The sequence below is a fragment of the Alternaria triticimaculans genome (genome assembly GCF_023758025.1).
Source record: "Alternaria triticimaculans strain BMP 0046 chromosome Unknown scaffold_6, whole genome shotgun sequence".
Classification (NCBI taxonomy): Eukaryota; Fungi; Ascomycota; class Dothideomycetes; order Pleosporales; family Pleosporaceae; genus Alternaria; species Alternaria triticimaculans.
Window position 1 is genome coordinate 1,421,749 of NW_026055963.1, and position 22,521 is coordinate 1,444,269.

General features: G+C 52.9%; 11 protein-coding genes across 11 annotated transcripts; 5 read left to right on the top strand and 6 right to left on the bottom strand.

Annotated features, from left to right (window-relative positions):
• Positions 1-597: 597 nt before the first annotated feature.
• On the bottom strand, positions 598-1,808 carry J4E78_005336 (uncharacterized protein; the record flags this gene model as incomplete). Its single annotated transcript, XM_049365957.1, has 3 exons — positions 598-893; positions 950-1,181; positions 1,242-1,808. The coding sequence occupies 3 exons, from the start codon at positions 1,806-1,808 to the stop codon at positions 598-600; spliced, it is 1,095 nt and encodes a 364-aa protein (XP_049222672.1).
• Positions 1,809-2,179: 371 nt separating this feature from the next.
• Positions 2,180-4,263, top strand: J4E78_005337 (uncharacterized protein; the record flags this gene model as incomplete). Its single annotated transcript, XM_049365958.1, has 5 exons — positions 2,180-2,242; positions 2,296-2,466; positions 2,523-2,759; positions 2,815-3,463; positions 3,512-4,263. 5 exons carry the CDS (start codon positions 2,180-2,182, stop codon positions 4,261-4,263), a joined length of 1,872 nt encoding a protein of 623 aa, XP_049222673.1.
• A 453-nt stretch (positions 4,264-4,716) lies between these two features.
• J4E78_005338 (uncharacterized protein) lies at positions 4,717-5,706 on the bottom strand (the record flags this gene model as incomplete). The annotated part of the gene is made up of 3 exons (XM_049365959.1): positions 4,717-4,865; positions 4,916-5,139; positions 5,225-5,706. The coding sequence occupies 3 exons, from the start codon at positions 5,704-5,706 to the stop codon at positions 4,717-4,719; spliced, it is 855 nt and encodes a 284-aa protein (XP_049222674.1).
• Positions 5,707-6,055: 349 nt separating this feature from the next.
• On the top strand, positions 6,056-6,564 carry J4E78_005339 (uncharacterized protein; the record flags this gene model as incomplete). The annotated part of the gene is made up of 4 exons (XM_049365960.1): positions 6,056-6,176; positions 6,230-6,278; positions 6,381-6,514; positions 6,560-6,564. The coding sequence occupies 4 exons, from the start codon at positions 6,056-6,058 to the stop codon at positions 6,562-6,564; spliced, it is 309 nt and encodes a 102-aa protein (XP_049222675.1).
• A 585-nt stretch (positions 6,565-7,149) lies between these two features.
• On the bottom strand, positions 7,150-9,681 carry J4E78_005340 (uncharacterized protein; the record flags this gene model as incomplete). The annotated part of the gene is made up of 6 exons (XM_049365961.1): positions 7,150-7,210; positions 7,262-9,215; positions 9,274-9,340; positions 9,401-9,477; positions 9,534-9,551; positions 9,600-9,681. The coding sequence occupies 6 exons, from the start codon at positions 9,679-9,681 to the stop codon at positions 7,150-7,152; spliced, it is 2,259 nt and encodes a 752-aa protein (XP_049222676.1).
• Positions 9,682-10,258: 577 nt separating this feature from the next.
• Positions 10,259-10,630, top strand: J4E78_005341 (uncharacterized protein; the record flags this gene model as incomplete). Its single annotated transcript, XM_049365962.1, has 3 exons — positions 10,259-10,403; positions 10,453-10,555; positions 10,603-10,630. 3 exons carry the CDS (start codon positions 10,259-10,261, stop codon positions 10,628-10,630), a joined length of 276 nt encoding a protein of 91 aa, XP_049222677.1.
• A 259-nt stretch (positions 10,631-10,889) lies between these two features.
• On the bottom strand, positions 10,890-12,251 carry PGK1 (phosphoglycerate kinase; the record flags this gene model as incomplete). Its single annotated transcript, XM_049365963.1, has 3 exons — positions 10,890-11,656; positions 11,705-12,125; positions 12,186-12,251. 3 exons carry the CDS (start codon positions 12,249-12,251, stop codon positions 10,890-10,892), a joined length of 1,254 nt encoding a protein of 417 aa, XP_049222678.1.
• A 700-nt stretch (positions 12,252-12,951) lies between these two features.
• Positions 12,952-13,956, bottom strand: J4E78_005343 (uncharacterized protein; the record flags this gene model as incomplete). The annotated part of the gene is made up of 4 exons (XM_049365964.1): positions 12,952-13,023; positions 13,072-13,590; positions 13,728-13,844; positions 13,894-13,956. The coding sequence occupies 4 exons, from the start codon at positions 13,954-13,956 to the stop codon at positions 12,952-12,954; spliced, it is 771 nt and encodes a 256-aa protein (XP_049222679.1).
• Positions 13,957-14,550: 594 nt separating this feature from the next.
• J4E78_005344 (uncharacterized protein) lies at positions 14,551-16,424 on the bottom strand (the record flags this gene model as incomplete). Its single annotated transcript, XM_049365965.1, has 4 exons — positions 14,551-14,707; positions 14,759-15,866; positions 15,915-16,181; positions 16,241-16,424. The coding sequence occupies 4 exons, from the start codon at positions 16,422-16,424 to the stop codon at positions 14,551-14,553; spliced, it is 1,716 nt and encodes a 571-aa protein (XP_049222680.1).
• A 183-nt stretch (positions 16,425-16,607) lies between these two features.
• J4E78_005345 (uncharacterized protein) lies at positions 16,608-19,112 on the top strand (the record flags this gene model as incomplete). The annotated part of the gene is made up of 4 exons (XM_049365966.1): positions 16,608-16,754; positions 16,806-18,044; positions 18,095-18,922; positions 18,978-19,112. The coding sequence occupies 4 exons, from the start codon at positions 16,608-16,610 to the stop codon at positions 19,110-19,112; spliced, it is 2,349 nt and encodes a 782-aa protein (XP_049222681.1).
• Positions 19,113-20,117: 1,005 nt separating this feature from the next.
• On the top strand, positions 20,118-21,599 carry J4E78_005346 (uncharacterized protein; the record flags this gene model as incomplete). The annotated part of the gene is made up of 4 exons (XM_049365967.1): positions 20,118-20,447; positions 20,496-20,980; positions 21,033-21,406; positions 21,457-21,599. The coding sequence occupies 4 exons, from the start codon at positions 20,118-20,120 to the stop codon at positions 21,597-21,599; spliced, it is 1,332 nt and encodes a 443-aa protein (XP_049222682.1).
• Between the last annotated feature and the right edge of the window lie 922 nt (positions 21,600-22,521).

Below are 22,521 nucleotides of genomic sequence, written 5' to 3' on the forward strand. Positions count from 1 at the left end.
GAGAAGGAAATTTCCTAGACAGATGGCCAAGTGCCTAGATATTTCAAGAGAACTGCTGACATAGAGTGTGGATCACAAGTGCTCATCGTTGCGCTGCTATCGTGCAAACACCGCCCGAATCACCGAAATTGGCAAATAGGCCCGGTTGTCAAACCCCTGCTTTACTGAAAATGTGTGACCGGCGGCTTCATCCGTGCTATAATGATCACCAGTATGATCGTAATTTGTCTACGAATACTGGAGACCAGGGTTAGGTAAGGCCGTTGCGGGGGTTGAATGGCCAGCCTTACCATAGGCGTCTAACGATAACTGGGAAGGCGTAACGGCGCCAAGAAGACGTTGCATGCCCCAGCCTCAGCCTGTCGCGCGGACAAGACATGAGAGCGAATCCAGCGGTTGGTGTTGTGCCGTTATGCGACGACTGAGATGTGCGTTGTCTCTGGAAGTTGCGCAAACTTGGAAGTGGCGAATGCTCGAAGCGACCCCACCGCCTTTGACCTGTCCACGAAGTGACCAACTACTAATTCTCACCGATCAGAAAGCGATAGGGCGCCCAAAGTTATGTTTCGGTTTCAGGTGCCCCGCTGTTCTTGGCTCTCAATACCATATGCTTCTCGTGCGATGGTGTGGTATGACGTCCGCCTCCTCCTTCTCCCTCTCCTTCGCAAGATCATACAGGAAGAAGTCGATGAGAATAGCGTTGACCTTGGCGTCTGGTTTCAGCTTCAGAATCTCCTTGCGGAGAAGCTCTACAGCCCAGATACTACAACCTCGGATCTGCATCTCCCAGGAGTGGCCAGACTCGATGGTCTCAAGGCGGCGTACCTTGTTCTCGAGAGGCGGGCAGTACCAGATTATGCCTAGTGAGTGTAGCATTTGAGGGATGCGGTAATCTATAGATGCGTCAGTCAGTCGGACTATAGGTTCAGCCAGAGCCGGGATGTCTTACCTGCAAACATTGTAATCTTGTCAATGTCGTTGAACTCGCCATATCCCTCGCCATCGAACGCAGCCCACAGGTCTGCAACAAATATTTGGGCTCGCTTCAAGAAGCGCACCTTCTTGTTCTCGAATCTGCCTTCATCTCTGAAGCAGTTGAACTTTTCGGCGAGTAGATTCACAAGGCCGGCAGCGGAGTTGTTCGCGTCTTCAATAAGTGTGACGACACTACCGTCAAATTCCTGCAACGTCAGTGATAAGTCAACTTGCTCTTCTGTGTTGGTGGTTCATCACAAACACACCTCCTCTAGGATTTGGCCTGCTTCTCTTAAACATCGCATCCTTTGCTCGAACATGGGGATCTCCTCGTCGGTACCAGAAGAGAATACGGTACGCAGTACTTCATCCGAACACAGTTCTTCGTCGACCCAGAATTCCGGACTAGTGATGGGTATGTCTTGCTCCAACGCTCTTTGTAAAATTGCAACCAGACTCCAGTAGCCGGTCCATCTCCTTCCCTTGTAGACTACTGCGAAGCGTTCCTCGTCGCTCTTCTCGCTCCAGAAGCTGAAGTTGAGCAGATCCATTGTGAAGATGAAGTTGACAGTGCTCTCGTCTTTTGCTTTGGGGTGCAGCTCATGCTCTGACCATGTTTTGGTGGAGTACTCCCGCTTCTCCATCTCGTCAAGCACAAGTTGGGCAGCGACCTTGGTAGAGCGCATGTCAAGGGCAACGTCCATGCTGTTATCGCAGATGAACTGGGCGTTTTCCAGAACTTTTGTTTCAGGCGGACCTTCCTCTTTGGCACCACCACCCCAATGCTTCCGCATGAGGTCTAGCAGCTCATGGTCGACTTCGTCGTCCGACATGATGGTGGACGGATGTGTGCGCTAGCTCCGGTTCCGGTAGTCGTGATGAATGGGACTTCCGCGGCGGCTCGTATATGTCGTTAGTAAGCTCCACCAGGCTCCCAAGCAAGTTTTTTGTCGTAGCGAGCAGCAGCCAGAGTGTGTCCCGGCAGTCCAGAGGCCCACGATCCACTCATAGGGCGCTCGTTTAGGTGCCAAGCTTCGGAGGCTGAACGCGAGCGGCGCAGGCCCAGTGGAGCGGCGCTACCAGCTGCACTGACGTCTCTCACCTGTCGCCTTCACCTGAGACGGGCACCTCGCCAACTTTCGCATGTCGTAGCCTCGCCCGCACTACAACCTCGCTCGCGCCTACTCCCACCCCCGAACCCGCAATGGCACGCGACAAGTTTGCTCGGCAGAGCCTCGGTGGCACGCTCCATCAGCGCATCAAAGAGGTAGCTGCAACCACGCGCAAACATGGTATCAGGCAGTCGCTAATGCGCTCTAGTCACGCGTCTTGATGGTAGGAGCTGGCGGCATTGGCTGCGAACTCCTCAAGAACCTCGTCCTCACCGGCTTCGGCGAGATACACATCGTCGATCTCGATACCATCGATCTCAGCAACCTCAACCGCCAGTTCCTGTTCCGCAATGAGCACATCAAGAAGTCCAAGGCACTGGTACGGCACAACATTACTTACAAGCAAGTTAGAGGCCTTGCGCTGACAGCTCATAGGTTGCGAAAGAGTCGGCCGGCAGGTTCAACCCCGACGTCAGCATTGTTGCGTACCACGACAACATCAAGGATGGCCAATTCAACGTCGCGTGGTTCCAGAGCTTCGGCCTCGTCTTCAATGCGCTGGACAATCTCGATGCGCGGCGACATGTCAACAGGATGTGCCTTGCCGCCAATGTGCCGTTGATCGAGAGTGGCACGACCGGCTTCAATGGACAGGTCCAGGTTATCAAGCGGGTGCGCGACCTCAATGCAATTATCTTACTGAGCGGTTGTGCTAATTATATCATAGGGCGAAACCGAATGCTACGACTGCACACCGAAAGCCGCGCCCAAGTCCTTCCCCGTATGCACCATCCGAAGCACACCCTCGCAACCCATCCACTGTATAGTATGGGGCAAGTCGTATCTGTTCGCCGAAATCTTTGGCACCTCGGAAGACGAAGCGCCCGAACTAGACCACAGCGAAGATGCCGACAACGCAAGCGAAGTCGCGAACCTGCAGAAGGAGGCACAAGCGCTGAAGCGGATTCGCGATTCCATGGGTTCCCAAGACTTCCCACGACTGGTATTTGACAAAGTGTTCAAAGAGGACATTGAGCGGTTACGGAGCATGGAAGACATGTGGAAGACCAAACGGGCGCCAGAGGCGTTGGACTACGACGCGCTTATGCACGAGTCGCTAGGTGTAGGCACGGGAATCGCGCAGCAGGACCAAATCACATGGAACGTCGCCGAGAACTTCGCCGTCTTCGTCGACAGTATCAAGCGACTCAGCACCCGGCTGGAAGAGACGCGCGCAAATGCCGACGTTGGCAATGCGGCACCTATCCTCAGCTTCGACAAGGACGATGTAGATACGCTCGACTTTGTCGTTGCGAGTGCCAATCTGCGCTCACACATCTTCGGCATCGAGATGCGGTCAAAGTTTGACATCAAGCGTAAGAAAGCGCCCACACATGGCTGGATTAGCTGCTAACAGATCACAGAAATGGCTGGCAACATCATTCCCGCCATTGCGACAACAAACGCCATGACGGCCAGTCTCTGCGTCTTACAAGCCTTCAAGGTTATGCGCGATCAGCTCGACAAAGCCAAGATGGTCTTCCTCACCCGCAGCACCGAGCGCGTCATTTCAAGCGAATCACTCCGACCACCGAATCCCCACTGTGCGACCTGTGGTGTATGCTATGCCACCCTGCACGTCGATACACCGCGCGCGAAGCTAAGCGATCTGATCAAGATGGTCCTGAAGGAGAAGCTGGGCTACGGAGAAGAGTTCAGCGTCAAGCGCGATTCGGATATACTCTATGACATGGACGAAGACATTCATCTCGACAAGACATTTGAGGAACTCAACTTGAAGAACGACACCTTCCTCACGGTTTCTGACGACTCGGAAGAAGACGCAAAGGTTGATTTAGTGCTCTGCATCATACACACAGAGTTCACCGAGAACGCGAATCCGCTCAGGTTACCCGATGAGATCAAGATTCCGACCAAACCCAAGGCACCTGCGCCAGAGACCAATGGTCATGCGACTGTCAACGGAACCGTTACCAATGGTGTCACAAACGGAAGCACGAACGGCACTGCGAAGCGCACAGCCAGCCAAGCAGGCCTGGAGGACGACCTCGTCCGAAAGAAGGGCAAGGTCATGGAGGAGTCGCAGAAGAAAGACGACGGCCACATAACCATTGAGGACGACAAGGACGGAGCGATTGTCATTGATGACGACTGAATAAACCTTCAACAAAAGTTGGGTTGCTGCCAACATCTTGGCGCATCGTCCTCACCTTGGACCTCATGATCGTTTTGGCTGTCTACAGACGATTATTGGAGTATTCGATATACTTCACTCTTCTCGTCCCGCCATTGGATCGTCAGCGCTCAATCGTCTTTGACATTCCACTCATCCCACCACATCTCCGCACCTCGATCACCAGTCCAACAAACCGCGCGCTACCGAAGCGCAAACGGCATATAGATTTCCTTTTTCTTGTACTATACACCGATCAGTCGCATGGAAACGTTTGGCATGGGCGTCTTTTGGGAGGACTCACTGGTTACATACCTGAGCCTGGATCATCTGGTGGAAGGAAGCACATCTGGAGAACGCCACTGGGCCGTCTTGCAAGGCCGGAATGGCAGTTGAATGGGAAAAATACCAACCAGCGTAGTAAAGTTAATGGAATCAGACGGCAGATAAGCCGCCATCCAAGTTCAATACACAGTTATGTGCATATCGGTTTTCTGCGAGGAACAATGCTGCGTGAGCGATCTCGGAGGGTCTGCCGAAACGATTCAACGGGATGCGTTGCTGAAGCTCAGTGGCATTCAGGTCTGGCCGTGGTTAGAGCACGCCTTAACAAACAACACCGTGGCATGCGTACCTTTTGTCATGTCCGTTTCCACGTATCCAGGTACGATAGCATTGACCCGCACTTTGTGACTCGCATACTCTGTAGCCAAAGCACGAGTAAACCCCAAAACACCCGCTTTCGACGCCGCATACGCAACGGCTCCGTAGCCGCCTTGCAAGCCCAGCAGCGAACTGACGTTGATGATGACAGGATCTTCATCTTCAGCTTGAGTCCTACCTCTCAGATACCCATTCCTGTTCCACACGTAAACAAGTCAACAGACCGCACATAAAACAGAGCCTCAAATAACAAGAGTAAAACACGTTTGGGTGTACATACCGCAACAAAAACTTGGTCCCCAGCATCATAGAAGTAAGATTCGTCCGAATAATACTTTCCAGGTCCTCTTCATTCAACCCCGAGAAGAGCTTCGCCTGCGTGACACCCGCACAATTCACCACTACATCGATGCGCGAAGGATGTGTCGAGAACGCCGTGCGCTCTGGCTTGGGCAGATGAGCGATGAAAGGGCGCGAGGGGTGTAGGTGCCAGAAGTTGGAACCTAGGGATATGTCGCCTGCGATGTAGCCGTGTTGGTATGATGGTGGTTCTGATATCTCAGGTGTCTCGGGATTTGGAGGTGTTTCTGGTGATGAGGTGGATGGGAGGGGTGTTAGGCTTGCTATGGCGGCTTTTAGGTCAGGTTCTGAGCGCGAGATTAGGGTGCAGCGGTATGCGTTTTTGGAGAATAGTTGTGCGATTGCGAGGCCGATGCCTCGGCTGCCGCCTGTGATGAGGACGTGCCGTGGGCGGTGCGCCATGGTGATGGGATAAGTGTACTTTGCGTTTGTGGAATGCGGTCAATTCGTCCGTGGAGAGAATTGCGTTTGGGTTTAGGCCTTCTTTCAAACTAGTTCCTCGTAGTGGATTTGCTTTACAAGAAATTAAAAAGGTATAGTCTAATGTAGATGGGTGATGTAAGCCATCCACTCCCCGTCTCGACGTTCGCCCACGCGAGAAAACGTGACAGCGCGCGCTCTCCTCCGCAACTTCCCCGCGATATCCACCATCTCTCACACAACATCCCACTCGACGTTCCGCACGCTGCACTCCGCTCTCATACTGCACGCTCAGAAGCCACTAGATTTCTTCTCCATACCGCACACGACAATGGCCGACGACAAACCCACCGAATACGTCACGCTCGTCTCAAACGACGGCTTCGAGTTCAAGATCCTCCGCTCAGCAGCCTGTATAGCAGGAACGATCAAGAAAGCACTGGATCCACTTTGTGAGTCGCTCTTCTCGGATAAATCTCGTACAACCCGGCTAACGCATCAACAGCTGGCTTTCGGGAAAACGCACAGAACCGCGTCGACTTGCCTACAATCAAGTATGTCTACTCCAACCATGCCTCCCTCCCATTCTCGCTCCGTCCCGCTACATCTCCACCAGATTGAATATCCTAAGAGAAGAGGCTAATAGTGGTATCTAGTGGTGTGGTGCTAGAGAAGGTCTGCGAGTACCTCTACTACAACCAAAAGCACGCGGAAAGCAAAGACGTGTCTGATATGGATATCCCGCCCGAGCTTTGTCTGGAGTTGTTGATTGCAGCGGATTATCTTGATGGTATGTACGTCTGCGGATGAAAGGACAATCTGCTAACGCGTCTAGTGTGAGATCATGATTGAACATCCGAGATACGCTTCTATATCCATACACCCAGCGAACGTTGCCAACGAGAACAAGAGGAGGAGGTTGGGAGGCAGAGTTTCATACATCGGCTTGATAGCCGTGGTGGAAGGATGATGTGATATGGGTCTGAGAGCTGCTGGGGACTCTCATGCCACAATACTGGAGGAAGCGGAGACGTCGAGCACATGAGCTTTCCAGGCGACATGTACCCTGGACGCAAGGAAGGTATCGTGCTTTCCAGTTGCCGATTCGCCTCTCTCTGGGGCATCTTTCCTATCACCCAGATGCCGCTGCTGCTGCTGGCAAGTCTCATCTCTTAGTTGTTCTACCATAGAGACGAGATGAGGAACTAAGTAACCTCTCGTAGAGTAGCTTATAGACACCGACAATAAGCTTAGTGTGATACTTAGCCATGCGTATTCATCAATACTACTCTCATATCGGAGACAAGAGGATGATGTAATGTGTATTCATGCCCTTCCATCCCGTTCTATCTTTCTACATCCCTACCATCTATATGTACTCCCCATCCCCACAAACCCCAAAAGGTTCCCGTGCATCGTCACCCTCTAGCATTGCACCCCAAACTTCCGCAGCGTCTCCTTACCCGTCGTAATCTTCATACCAATTCTATCCATACGTTAGCCACATGCCACACACATCGATCAAGTCACCACATACCTAGCATCCAAATCAAACCCACCCATCTTCGTAACCTCATCCAACCAATCTTTACACTGCATCAGCATCTGCGGATTCTTCTCCGGATGCCCATCCGCATCAGCCTCACGCCAGATATTCGCGGCCATCTCGTAGCGCGCACACGGCGCAGTCCAGTTGTCCTTGAAGTTACCTGTGATGAGTAGTTTGTCAACAGGCAAGACTTCTTTCTCTAGGATGACCTTGGCTTCAGCTGTTTGGTCCATGTTGCGGAGGGTAGCAGCGCGCAAGACGTGGAGAATGGACTTCTCGTCTACACCCTCCTTCTCCCAGTGTGGGTTGGCTGACGATTCACTCCAGGCCAGGTTGGCGAGGGAGACTTGGAGGTGATCGTCTCGCATGCGCTTGTATCCGTTCCAGAAGTAGATCATTTCCTCAAGTGGGGAGACACCGACCGCGTCGACGATGTCGCAGTTCCACTCTTTGGCGCGTGCTTCCCATTTCTGGATCTTGCGAGCGACGAAGATGTCGAAGGGGAGTTGGCGGGCCATGAACTTCTTCTTTCCGACGTTGGGCATGACTTTCTTCATGTACTCCTCTGCCTTAGTTCCATATTCTTTTGCCTTTGTTGGGTCGGTCGTCTTGTGTTTTCGGTAGAGTTCGACGTATGAGGCGGCGATGATGTGGTAGTACAGCGCGTGGGACCAGTTGTTGAGGCCAATGCACTTCTCGAAAGCGAAAGCGGTAGCTTCGTAATCGTGCATGTACATGTTGTTCAAACTGCGTTCAAACCACGTGAGCGCCTCAAGCTGTTTTAGCTTCGACTCGCCCACTTCGTGCATGAACTGAACAGCCTCTTCCAACTTCTTCTCGGAGGCGAGCATCCTGGACTCCTCAAGCAGCCAGAGATGACTCTTGGGGTACCTTGCGCGCATGTATCGGAGCAAAGCCAGACACCGTTCCTTCGGGTATGCTCCCTCGCCCTTTGTAGGAAGTATGTCGCAGAAGTTGGTGAAGCCATTGATATATCCCATGAGCACAACTCCAGCCATGGCACCGTGAATGTTGTGAAATTTAGTCGCTTGCCACAGCATTCGCATTCCTCGCTCCCTATCACCTTTGAAGCCAACGATCTTCAGTAATCCAGCAAAAGACGGCGGGATGAACGAAAGGATAAGCAACAGCATGCCGAAGCAAAAGTTGGATCCGGAGAGGATGAAGACATCGACTGGGTGGTTGCTGAATGACGCGATGTCTGCATCAGCATCACCCTCATCGTTCAAGGTCAGCTTCTCGAAGTATTCGATAGCGTCTGGTAGCGAATTGGATGGGTTGTCGTTCGTGGCGGGAAGCCCCGGTGCCGAGCTTGCTGCGACATCCACCTTCTTTTGAGCATTGTCTAACTCGACAGTAGCACCCTTGTCAGCGGCGACATTCAGATGCCCCATGTATTCCATAGGCGTTTCACCGCCAGTTTTATCTTCTGGAGCATCCACGAAGTCGACATCGTCATCGTCGTCATCTGTGGCCTTCTTCGCAGCCGGTCCAGTCACTGTAGTAGTCTGCTTCAGACTAGAAGTCGACGCTGCAGCGGACGGCCCAGTAGAGGTAGGACCCTGAGAGCTCTTCAGAGCACTGCTTGCCACATTTGATCGAACCGAGCCCTTTGAAGAGGGGCGCGATCCCACCGAGTTGACGCTGCTCGTACTTCTCTCTGCCAGAAACTTTTTCTCGTTCTCCATCACACCCTCCAGCGCCAGGTATGCTTTCCTCAATTTGTAGAAACTCTTGATAGCCTCCGTCAAGCTCTCGTTGAGCACGCCGACAACAGCACTCATCAGCTGTGCCTCTGCCTGACATACCGCATACTCGGTGCCTGGCGGGTATATAGGTGATTTATACGCATTCGGATCCTTGCTAATACGGCGTTGGTGTTCGTAAGCGGAGTTTTCGGCCACTGATAGGGCATTGGCAGCTGTCGACCATGTCAGTCACCGCATCTCCTTGACATCATGTTGAATATGCGATCAGACCTTCGCGTACGATTTCCGGCTCGAAACCCAACGTCGCCCGTATGAAGACACACACACCCGCTCCGAGCTACACGATATAAGACTAGAACCGAAGTATGGGCCCGAGGGCTGGAAGGTAGGTGTGTACCTGGTGGAATGGACTGGATCCTTTGCTAAGGTGTGCTTCGGCGCTTTCGATATCATCGGCCATGATATAGGTGACGGCTGTGCTCGCGTGTGATTAGCCTTGTCTGCGCCACTGTATTGGGTGGAGTTCGTACCACTCATAGCATCCTCAACTGTGTTGTATTAGTATCTGCCTAGCCTATGCATGCTTTTCAACTTACTCTGAGCCATTTCGCTCAAGGAATCTAAGCTCTTCGAATGCCCAGGCGTATGGCCCTTGAGCCAACCGCCGACTTTGAACATGCTGGATAAATAATCCCGCGCCGCGGAGAGACTGGTCGAAAAAAGGTTAACCAGAAGAGGCCGAGAAAGAGAGACACGAGAAAGATCGAATGAAGAGAGGTAGTAAGTATATTCAAATCTCAGCGTAAAGCGGATACGCCAGCTAAGACACTGAGCGCGTGTCTAGACACCTACTAAAGCCCACCAGACGGGCGGTGCTTACAGCTTCGTCCGGCTACTCGGAGCTAAAGTACGTGTACGTCATGTTCATTATCCGTACTTTACCCTCCAATGCACTCCAGGTTTGGCTTGAAAAGAGTAGATGAGGTACGAGGGCGATAATAGAACACCGCCATGCATCACATGGAACTTTCTCGGAGCCAAGCAGCAACCTCGACGGACTCGTACCCCGCGAACCCAGTTGCCAGGTGCACCACGTGACGTCGCGCTAAGCCTTGCGGACAATCGCCGCCGCCGCTCCTCCGCTGTTAGAGCCGCATCACCAAAGCTCACCAAAGCCACAACACCGCGTAATCACAACTCGACTCACCCAGCCATACCATAACACATCGCCGATCGCATCTCCGAACCCGCCATAATGTCCGGCTCAGCACAAGGCAGCAACGACATGAAGAAGGCCGTCGTCAGCGACTCCAAGAACGGCGAGCAACCACTGGCGCCCGAGAAGAAGCCCGCAACACAGCTAGAGGAGGATGACGAGTTTGAGGACTTTCCCGTAGAAGGTATGTTGCAATGGCTAAAGGAGGATGCATCAAGCTAACGTGTCTGCAGACTGGACTGAGGAAGAGACACAGATCCCCAACGGCAACACACATCTCTGGGAAGAGAGCTGGGACGACGATGACACGAATGACGACTTTGCGGTTCAGCTGAGGTAGGACACTTATCTACTGGAAATGTATAGGTGCTAACAACAACCAGGGAGGAGCTTAAGAAGCTGGGCAAATGAGCGATACCTATAGTCGACACGAACAGACGCGATTCGAACGGAAGACATGACGACCCTTCAAACGAATGAGGATATGGCTAGCTCGAGACACCCACATGGTCGAGAAAGTGAGCCCAAAGACTCCACGCATCACGTCCATAGGCCACGAGGTGGAATGCGGTATCTTTATTGAACCGAAAAGAGCTATAGCTACAATCATAACTTCGAAGATAGACCTTCCCTCATCTTGAGCTGCCGTTCACTTCTATGAGTGACTGGTTTACTTACTTGACAGGGCGGATACACCGGGCAGGTCCTTGCCCTCGAGCAGCTCGAGCGACGCACCACCACCAGTCGAGACGTGGGACAGCTTGTCTTCTACGCCGTACTTGGCGGCAACAGTGGCTGTGTCACCACCACCGATGATGACAATCTTGCCGCTCTGCGCAGCGTCAACGGCAGCATCGAGCGTCGCCTTGGTGCCCTTGGCGAACTTCTCAAACTCGAATACACCGGCGGGGCCGTTCCAGAGAATGGTCTGCGCCTCGCCAATGGCCTCCTTGTACAGCTTGATTGACTTGTCTCCGCAGTCGAGACCCATCCAGCCATCTGGGATACCGTCCTTGTCCTCAGCGTAGCCAGTGTTGGCATCCTTGTCGAACTTGTCGGCAGTGATGTAGTCAACGGGCAAGACAATCTTGACGTTGTTCTTCTTCGCCTTCTCAACAAGGTCCTTGACAGTCTTGCTGCCGGCCTCGTCGAACAAGCTGTCACCGATCTTGACGCCCTCGAGTGTCTTCTTGAAGGTGAATGACATGCCTCCGCAGATGATGAGGCTGTTGACCTTGCCGAGCAGGTTGTCGATCAGCTGGATCTTGTCGGAGACCTTGGCACCACCGAGGATGGCGAGGAAGGGGCGCTTAGGCTCCTCGAGCGCTTGCGCAAAGTAGTCGAGCTCCTTCTTGACAAGGAATCCAGATGCCTTTTGTGGGAGGTCGACGCCGACCATGGAGCTGTGTGCGCGGTGAGCAGTGCCAAAGGCATCGTCTGTAATCCGTCAGTATGCTACTTGTACAAATCGCCGAGGACACTCACTGATGTAAATGTCACCAAGAGCAGTCAGGCCCTTCCTGAATTCCTCGACCTTGCTCTTGTCAACCTTCTGCTTCTTGCCCTCGTCATCCTTGTAGCTGCCCTCCTCCTCGGCGTGGAAGCGCAAGTTCTCCAGTAGGATGACCTGGCCGCCGCTAGCGCCGTTAACTGTGTCCTCGACCGACTTGCCGACGCAGTCGTCTGTGAAGGTTACGCTCTTGCCGAGGAGCTTCTCGAGTTCGGGAACAACCGGCTTGAGACTGTACTTTGCGTTTGGCTTTCCGTCTGGGCGGCCGAGATGCGACATGAGGATGACGGCCTTGGCGCCATTGTCGACAGCGTGCTTGATTGTGGGAAGAGCGCCGACTATGCGCTGGTTGTTGGTGATGTTCTTGTCGGAGTCGAGAGGGACGTTGAAGTCGACCTGGTGTGTCGCGATTAGAATTGAATTTGTACTTCACACCCAAGTTCTGAATATACTCACTCGGATGAGGACGCGCTTGCCCTTGAGGTCGACGTCGGCGATTGACAGCTTGTTAGAGAGAGACATGGTGGGTGTATGGTAGTACTGTGATCGTGTGAGTTTAATGAAGTTCTAGATGTATCAATCGAAGTATACAGCTGCCAGCTATATACCTCAGATAAAGGTCCACTTACGTCAATGAGTTGGAGAAAGGAAGAAGCGTGGGAGGTGTTCAATGTTTGTTGTCGAGCTTCAGATCGTCATGGGCAGGCTTGGTGGGGTGTAGCGGGGCAATCCACGGGTTCTCCTGCATGCAAAGCTTCGCGCTCCTTATCGAACCACAAAAAAGCAAGTTGACGTGACCGGACTAGAGAAATTAGCTGATGTAAAACACATTTTGCTGCCCGCGCGTCTTGGGGCTTAACAAAGTGGGCGGCCAAGGTCGACATCCCCCGCGGCCGAGAGTACTCAGTGGTGTTGGGGTATCGTTGCAACGCGTCTTGCATGATCTCTCCACATGAAGAGACTTGGTAAAACACACAATCCAAGCATATACGCAGGGCGAACGATATTTTTGCATGATGATAGTTTCATTCTGTATCAAATTCAAGACTGTACATAACACATCGACCGTATCAAAGTCAACTAACCTGACGCCGTGCAAATGCCCAACCAAACATGCTAACGCGCGAGACGCTCAAGGGGAATCACCCGATGCCACCATGACCCGAACTTATGTGTACGTATGATATTTAAACATGGGAATTCGTTCGCATAATTTATAGGCTTAGGCTTCGTCGGCCGAGTTCGTCAAAGAGAGGTAAGCTGTCCAAGCAATACCCACGGTAGATACAAATGGCTGGCACACGTTAGTCGCTAGCATCATAACCTGGAGCAAAATACTTACAATCTGGAATTGGATGGGCATGACTCGGAAGTTGATGAGCTGCACGGCCGGCCAGACCATGTAGTTGGCCTTGAGCGCAGGCACATAAACGTCCTGGAACTTGCGCTGCACCGCACGCTTGCCGCCACCCTCTGCAACAGTCATGAAGGTGAAAAAGGCAGCCAGACCAGCTGGGGCGAACAGGAACTGATCAAAAGCCACGCGCTTGAGTGCTGGCAACCATGTCGCAGTCTTTGAAACGGGGAAAGTCCTGGACAGGAAGCCGAACCACCTGTGCTGGATTGGCGACATGAGGAAACCGTAGGACATGAATCTCGTGGTTCGCTCGAAATCGAAAGGCGGGGGGAGTATCTTCGAGTCGGGGATAAGGTCGTTCTCGTTGAAGGGGTTCCGTCTGTCGAGCTCGTGAATTTCAATCGCCAGGAAGTCGTCCTTGCCTGGGCCGCCCTTCTTGCGTACTGCGCGCTCCCGCACGGCGGTGAGCGTCTGGGCTACTGTGTCTGCGATACCACCCAACACCTGCACATGGTGTTAGCCTCCCTATTTCGTCATGTCTGAGATATGTCGGGTTCGGCGCAGAGGTCGCAATATGCGGTGTGGCGGTCGCGCGCCATGCCACTCGATGCGCATGGCGTTTATAGCAAGGGAGCACGTACGGCGTTGGTGATCATCGTGGTGAGAACTGGACGCGCCGCATAGTACTGGTTGTACTTGCGCGTGAGCATGCTGACGGCCGCCATTTGGAGCAGGAATACTATCGAATGCAGCAGCGGCTGGAAATAATTAGTCGACCATCAAACAGTATCAGGACGGGTGGCTCACAATCTTCCCGTATATCCAGCGGCTGTTTAGCTGGTAAAGCAGTCTGTGTCTGGTGCTGTTCATGTTTAGTATGGGTCCTGTGAAAAGCTCTAGGTGTAGCGTTGCTCGAAGATCGCGATGACGTTGATGAAACGTAGCCGCAGGCCCGTGTGCGGCTATAAGTGGTCCTATCTGTTGCGGCTCAAAAGCGCGATAAGGAAATAGGGCAGGCGACAATACTATCGTGATTAAGAGCGGTTTGTGGTAGGAAGTGTAGCAGAGGCATGCGATGCGCAGCCGCAGCCCAGGGTTCAGTGCGGAGGTGCTGCAACAGTGGCGAGAGTTTCACGCCGGGACCAATGACGAGTTTCAGACATCAAGCGACGGCTGGCATCAGCCTAGTTCCGCGCGCCTATGGCTCGTACTATCGAGCTATGTCCAAGACGTAAAGTTGGGAGCCCGGATGTCTAGCACTTTCTCGTGGTCCAAATCCGGTGGCGGCATCTGTGCTCCACTCTGCTGAGCGCCTGCTGAGCTCCACAGTGTGTCTCGGCGTCACAAGCACGACCCCGTCCATGGTCTACTACAAGGAACGGCACAACATAAAGGGGGGTACGCTATCTGCATCGCACGCTTCATTGACTAAAGATAGTCTAAGCTATAAGAGGTGTTGCGAGCTCATGAGGCTACAGCGACAATACTTGGTAAATCATGAATGTCGACAGCTTCGTTGCTGACCAGATCGACGACTCGTATCGATTCCACGAACAATACTCCTGCCGAAAGCGCAAGGAACTTGAGGTCGGCCGTGTAGCAGGAGCCGGGTGAGAGTTGCCTGAGCACGTTAGCCATTCGTTCTGTGACCCTTCTGCTTACTCCGACTTACCCGAGCCGTATGTCGGTTGTCAAGCAGATCAAGTCCGCTGTATCGGTCCTCGCACTCTTTTGCTTAGCGTATACGACGTTTTCGTCAACGACCGCCGTCCCAAACAACTCTTTCTTGTCCGCTCGAGGTCCGCCTACAGAAGAGACGGATGGATGTGACTTGTGCTTCCCCGAATCTCTCGGTCTTTTCGCAATGACCAGAACTGCCAGTCTTCGCGTTTTGTCCGATCGGTTTACTATAAACACATCCCACGTGAAGATCTCGCCAACCTTGACACTAGGCGGCCCAGACACTGTCAGGGTGACATTGACGTCGTTGTGGGAAGCATCCTGTTCGGGTTGATCTTGGGCATCTTGAGTGACAAGGGCGTCGGGATTGGCTGCGTTCGCGCTTTGTGTTGTAGAGCTACTCGGCCGACTAGCCCTGGCCAAGTTGAGCGCCTGTTCTGACGGAAAGTCAACGGGTGTCTTCCACTCGATAGCAATGTCTGGGTGGCAATGATCGGACATTGTGACATTTGCCTCAACATTCAACGTTAAGTAATGGCCCTTGCTCCCGAGTGCTGGTGTTCCATCGGTACCAATATCAGGCCGGATCTTGTACAGAAACGTTAGCTGATCACCAGGTTTGTGGCTCGTCGTGGTATCCAGCTCTTCGTTCAACTCTTGAACCTTGCCTCCATGCAAAGCCAGGCTGACCTTTTTGATTCTGACGTCGTAGGTAGCGAATTGAGCGACTTCCAGATCTAGAGAGGCCATTAAAGACAGGTCGCTTATTGATGCTTGAATCCTCGAATAACGTATCCTCCATATCAAAGGCGGCAGCACACGAAATAGTGGTCTTTGTCCGTTTCGAATCGGTCGAGCCATTTCCTTTGCAGCAGGGGCAGTTGGAGTGACCTTGCTGATACGCATTGCTGAGAGTCGTGGATGGACACCGACAAGAGCGGGATCATTCTCGAATGACTGCAGCAGGTTTAAGGGTGTGGGTACGCCACTTGGGAGATAGTCATCCTCTGACGCGTCTTTTTGAGGCTTTTCTTCTGGCTTGAAGGAGGCCGTGGGTTGGAAGTACACGGCAGGCTTATGAAATCTGCCTTGTGGGCGAGCTGCTGTTGATTAGATACGATCTATGAGAGATTGGCTGATTGTCTCACCTATGAAAACATCCACCTTCCAGATAACATAGGTATGAGCACTGTCCCCTTCACCATGGTTGACAACCGTAGGTTCATCTGTGTGATTGATGGTACCTGAGAAGATGACTTCTTTGGGAGGCGTAGATTTTGGATCTTGATCAGATGGGGGAACCGTACTGAATGCGAAGGCCTCTACGTTGATCACCAGTCTTGCAAGGTACGACTTCAAGGTCGCTTCGTCTAACAGCGGTGTTTGGAAAACAACATATACGGCTAAAAGTTCATCTAAAGGCCTGTGCATGAGTAAGAGACGTGCTGATTGTAGGGAATTGTTGGAGACGTACCGAGAAGTAGCACATTTCGTTGTGCTAGGAACGGCAATATGGAACCATTGTCGTCTGCTGCACCATCCCAAGAGTCGATCTCGCTCTTGATGTCGATGTCGGAACTCGCAGGCACCACAGCTTCCAGCACTGAGCTCTCGGCAAACTCGAGGCTCCTGCGTGGTATCACCTCATCGTCTGCCATGATTTCCACAGGACAATCGAGGTGAAGGTAGATGTGAAGGAACACGTGAATGTGGTGCCTGAACTAGGGGTCCTGCTTTCGCGCTACCCAAACCGTCCGTGCGCCAGTAAGTTCCACAACTTCTTTGCAGACAGGCGTTCTGACTTTACCCATCCCCACGCGCAACCATCGACAACCGGCGCAATGAACGGCCCACCCTACGCGCCGCCAATGGCTCAAGCTTCTGTATGGTCAGTCGCGACAGCAGCCGATGGCAAGGAGTACTACTTCAACAAAGCCACCAACCAAACCACGTGGGAAAAGCCCGACGAGCTCAAGGACGATGTAGAGGTACTTGATCTCATGATCATTCGACAGCGAGACAATACTGACGCTAAGAAGCGCGCAATTCCCGGCACCGGCTGGACTGCGCACGTAGCAGGCGGCAGGCGATACTACGCAAAGACTGGCACGAGCGAGACTACGTGGGAGATTCCCGAGGTGGTCCAGAAGAAGATCGACGAGTACAGGCAGAGCTTGCAGAATCAGCGCCCGCCCCCTGCCGGTCCCGCGGGATGGCCAACAGGACCAGCCTCGAGCGCGCCTTCGTACGACAACAGACGCCCCGAACGCGACGAGTACCGCCCTGACCGACACGACCGCCGCGATGACCGTGACCGTGATCGCGAGCGCGACCGTGAATCTGGCTTTGGCGGCGACCGCCCCAACATCAGCTTCACGACCGGCACCGAGCTGCAGTTTTCTACTCCGCAGGAAGCCGAGGCTGCTTTCATGAAGGTGCTCAGGCAGATGAAGGTGCAGCCTGACTGGACCTGGCAGCAGGCCGTCCGCGCCGGTATCCACGATCCCAACTGGCGCGCCATTCCCGAGCCGGAGAAGCGCGAGGAAGCCTTCAAGAAGTACTGCGAAGACTTGCGCGCCCAGGAGAAGCACAAGGAGCAGGATCGCCAGGCCAAGCTACGATCCGACTTCACCGCCATGCTGCGCTCGCACCCCGAGATCAAGTACTACACACGCTGGAAGACTGCTCTCCCCATCATCGAAGAGGAAACCATCTTCCGCTCAGCCAAGGACGACAACGAGAGAAGGACTCTGTTCGAAGAATACATCATCTCTTTGAAGAAGGCGCACGAAGAGGAAGAGGCAGAGAGTAGGCGCTCTGCACTCGATGAGGTCATGGGTCTGCTGAAGGGCTTGGACCTGGAGCCGTTCACGCGTTGGCAGGCAGCTGAAGAAAAGTTGGAGCAGAACAACGAGTTCAACAGCGAGAAGTTCGAAACTCTGACTCGAATGGATGTCTTGAACCAATTCGAGAAGCACATAAGGCAGCTCCAGCGCGAACACAACGACAAAGTCCAAGCTGAGCGACGCAAGAAGCACCGCGTCGAGCGCAAGAACCGTGATGCATTCCTCGAGCTTCTAGACGAGCTTAGGAGGGACGGTTTGCTTCGCGCTGGTACCAAGTGGAAGGACATTCACAGTCACATCGAGAACGAACCGCGCTACACAGCCATGCTTGGGCAGGGCGGATCCTCGCCACTCGATCTATTCCGTGATGCTCTGGAGGAGGAAGAGGGCAAGTTCCGCACCCTGCGCCGAAGGGCGCTTGATGTACTGGAGGTATGTTGAACCCCAACTCCCCACTAAAACTGGACTAACTGTGCTACTAGCAACAACGCTTCGAGGTTACCACGTCGACCCCTGTGGAAGACTTCCTTAACGTTATGCGAAAAGATCCTCGCACCGCTGATATTGACGAACAGTCCATGCATAGCATATACAACTACGTCCTTGCGAAGGTCAAGAAGCGCGAGGAACAAGACCGCCAAGACGAAGAGTACAACGAGCGCTCTACTGTGGACAAGCTTCGCTCAGTCATCAAGCATCTTGACCCACCGGTGTCGCTGTCAGACACCTGGGAAGTGGTACGTCCCCGCGTTGAAAAGACAGACGAGTATCGCGCACTGAAATCAGATACCCTCCGCGAATCGGCTTTCGACAAGTTCATGTCCCGCCTGAAGGAGAAGGAGAGCGATCGCAGAGACCGGAGCAGGCGCGATGGCCGTGATCGTAGTAGGGACAGGCGTGACCGAGATCGTGAGTATCGCAATGGTCATTCTGACTCTCATCGTCGTCATCGTACACGAACTCGCTCACCTGAACATGACCCGTATGCTGCAGAGCGCCGTCGTGCGGTGCAGGACAGGGAGGCGCGCTACAGGAACAACGACAGTACAGGCTTGTCTCCTCCCCCGCGCCGTGAGCGCCGAGACGACGATCGTTACGAGCGTTCTCGTCGCAGCCCTGGCGGTGATCACTACGTACGTGAGCGCCGCGAGCGTGAAGCCGAGCGTGAGCGATCCTATGTCAGCAGGGCCGACCCTCGTGAGGCCACGGTTAGTCTGCTAGACTACGGTGACAGCGGTGGTCGCACGTCGTCTGCTCGACGCCGTCGGGAAAGCGACGAGAGCTCTTCCAAACGCGATCGTGAGACAAAGGTCCGCAAAATTACGCCCCATATATATTGAGAACACGACACTAACCTCGTCACAGCGTGCTCGCTACTCTCCACGCCCTGACCGCAAGTCCAAGACGCCTGTTCCTGAGGCAGCCAGCACGATTAAGAAGGAAGAAGAAGACCGCGCCCTCCGCAGTGGAAGCGAGGAAGGTGAAATTGAGGAGGATTAGAAGTTCTCGCTGATACACCCGTCTCGTAGGATACAGGCGACTTTTCCTCGTGCCCAGTCAGTCAACAACTGGAACTACATGTGAGTAAGTTACGGTACTTTGTTTCTAACATTCATTCGATTACTCGGCTACGTTACCACTACACCCTTAGCTTGAGAGTATGCGTCATAATCACCTCGTAGAGTGCGTTCAAAAAATAGCTAGAATACCAGCAGTTTCTACGATCTTTGCACTACCATATGTTTGATGTACGTTCTGATATCAGCAGCAATGGTCTGCTTTGACGACGATGAAAAGTATGAGTATCAAATAGTCGATGCTCATGCTGTAAGAAGTGATTGTCGTCATTGCCATTCAGCATACTCCAGACTGTATTTGACGGGTATCCCAATCCGAAATTTGGGTGTTGAGTTGACACTGCATATGCCATACTGAAGTGAGAAATGATATAACCTGGAAACGAATTCTATGTTGTACGCGATGCGTGCCAGCTTGACATAATATAGTCTCCGTGCTTGTTTTGATGGAGGTCGCAGCATCCGAGATCTGTACTCTGGAGGCATTCATGCCTACCTACAGTATCAATCGTTGTGCAGATGACCTGTGGTAACTCTCTAGACACCGGCAATCGACGGCTTTTGGCAACTTGCCTGTTTCGGACTACATGCTAAAGAGCGCCCAACACCAATATCCAAGCCCTCGGAACCGAAATTCGTATGTAAGCGCAGACCGAAACAATGTTTCCTTTTGTGCCTTTAGTGGTGATTGCAACTGCCTAGATTGCTCAGGCCAAGGCGCGTGGCTTGCGCCTCGATCTGGTAGTCGTCGGTTCATGACATGTCAGAAGCGTGTAATCCTGGCGAACCTCGGCTGGCCTGAAGCTACCCCGGACTCCACTTCTCCTCTCCATATACCGAGCGCAACACCATCATGTAGTCTACACGCAGCAGAGCCCCGTCGCTCGCATCTTCTACTCTACCTTCGGCTCGCCTCGACAACATCGCAATGTCTTCCACAGCTTTCGTCCCGTTCTCCGAACCGCCCTACATCGTCGGCCTACCATCTCCATACTACAAGGAGACGCATCTGAGATGGCAGAAAGCGTGTCGCAAATTCGTGGACGAGCATCTCCTGGAGAATTCTCTGGCATGGGATACGGAGGAGACTGTGCCTGAGCATGTCTTTGAGACGTTCGCGAAAGCAGGCATGCTGCTACCGACACTACCTGCCCCGTTGCCAGTGGAATGGCTGAAGAAGCTCGGAATTCATGACATCCTGGGTGTCGTCAAGGTCGAGGAATGGGATTATATTCATACCATGATCTACGCCGATGAGGTAGGATTTCCCAACACCCAGTTTGAGCGCAACTAACAGCCGTACCAGATGGCGCGAACCGGCCTTGCAGGACCGGCTGGGTCTCTTACCACAGGAATGTCCTTCGGTGTACCGCCCATTATCAAATACGGCAGCAAACAGCTCCAAGAGCGCTATCTCCCCGAACTCCTCACCGGCAAGAAGCGAACTTGCATTGCCATTACCGAACCCGAAGCCGGATCAGACGTCGCAAACATCACAACGACCGCTACAAAGACACCCGACGGAAAGCACTACATCGTCAACGGAACCAAGAAGTGGATCACAAACGGAATTTGGTCAAGTTACTCTTCGATGGCTGTTAGGACCGGTGGCCCTGGACCCACAGGTCTGTCCATGTTGGTCGTGCCTTTGTTAGGAAACCCAGGAGTAAACATGCGCAGACTGAAGGTTGGCGGTCAAGTCAGTGCAGGAACGACCTTCATAGAACTTGACGATGTCAAAGTGCCGGTTGAGAATCTCATTGGAGAAGAGGGTATGGGCATGAAGTACATGTAAGATAACGACAGTCTCAAGAAGTACTCTAGCTAACGGGAAACTTCACAGCATGACCAACTTCAACCACGAACGGCTCAGCATTGCGATCGGCGCAACCCGTCAAGCGCGTGTCGCCCTCTCCGCCGCAATGGAATACGTCCTCAAGCGCGAGGCTTTCGGCAAACCACTCGTCGAACAACCCGTTGTACGCCACCGTCTGGCAAAAGCCGGTGCTCTGCTAGAGTCACAATGGGCTTGGGTCGAGCAATTCGTATACCAAATGGTACACCTACCAAAGGCGTCAGCAGACATCGAATTGGGTGGCCTGACCGCCATGGTCAAGGCACAAAGCGGCATCGTGCTGAACGAATGCGCTCAAACGGCGCAATTGCTATTTGGCGGAAATGGATACACGAAGAGTGGACAGGGAGAGTTGATTGAGAGTGAGTATTGCGAGTATCGGAATTACAGGCAGTAACTAACATGTTCTTAGGGATATACCGCGAGGTTCCAGGTATAAGGATACCAGGTGGTGCGGAAGACGTAATGCTGGACTTGGGTGTAAGACAGCTTGTTAAAAATTTCAAAAATAAAACTAAGGCTATGGAGAGGCCGAAGGGATCATCGAAGCTCTAGATGTGGTACATATCAGCAGCATCAAGACTTAGACGATAATCCAATCTCGTTCGAGAGCATCACCATTGGCATTGGCGTCTCGCTACAGCGTCAGACGTTCCAAGATCATTGTGTTCGAATCCAACTCTTCCGCCAGCCACTGTGTCTTACACCGCGCTCTTGGTACAACGCATTTTCCTATTCGAGTCCTATGCCGCAGTCGAAGACCCAGAGATGGGCTTTCATTCGCAACGGTAACTCGGGCTTCCCTCAGCTCTCGCTGAATGTCTCATATGCCTTTTCCCAACTTGACACAATATCACGTCAGATAGTGAAGCCACGAGTAGAGCTGGTTGACATATAAACATATCGTCCCATAGACTGTTGCAGTTCTACAACTACTCCCTGACAGTACTTTCACATCCAAGTTTCTTTGCATCTCAAACATGAAGTCCGTCATCATCGTCTCCGCGCTCTTTGCCGCCATCTCCCTAGCAGCACCAGCGCCAGCTCCATCTGGCCTACCTGTTTGCCGATGCGGTCCGTCACCGATCTGCCCTCTGGAGTTGATGGCTGTACGTACAATTTTGTGCTGATGGGATATAACTGCTCCTTGCTGACGGCCTGATAGCAATGCAAATGCGAGCAGGCAACGTTGGATCGGTGCTACCCAGTGAGAGGAGAACATGGTACTTGTACAAGCGACCTTGTAAGTGACTACTCAGCCGTTCCATTGCGTTGGTATTTGTTGTTTGCGTACTTGCTGATGCTGAGCAGAAATGTGAGCTCATCTATGGTGGTGGGTCAGAGTCGTGATTGGATCGCGTTAGCTGAGATTTGGTCATGTTTGCCATGTGATACTGAGATGGAAAGCACATAGAACCGAGATACATCTTGTGGGTTTCTTGCCAAATTCAGACCACCTTGTGTTTCCAGCTTGTAT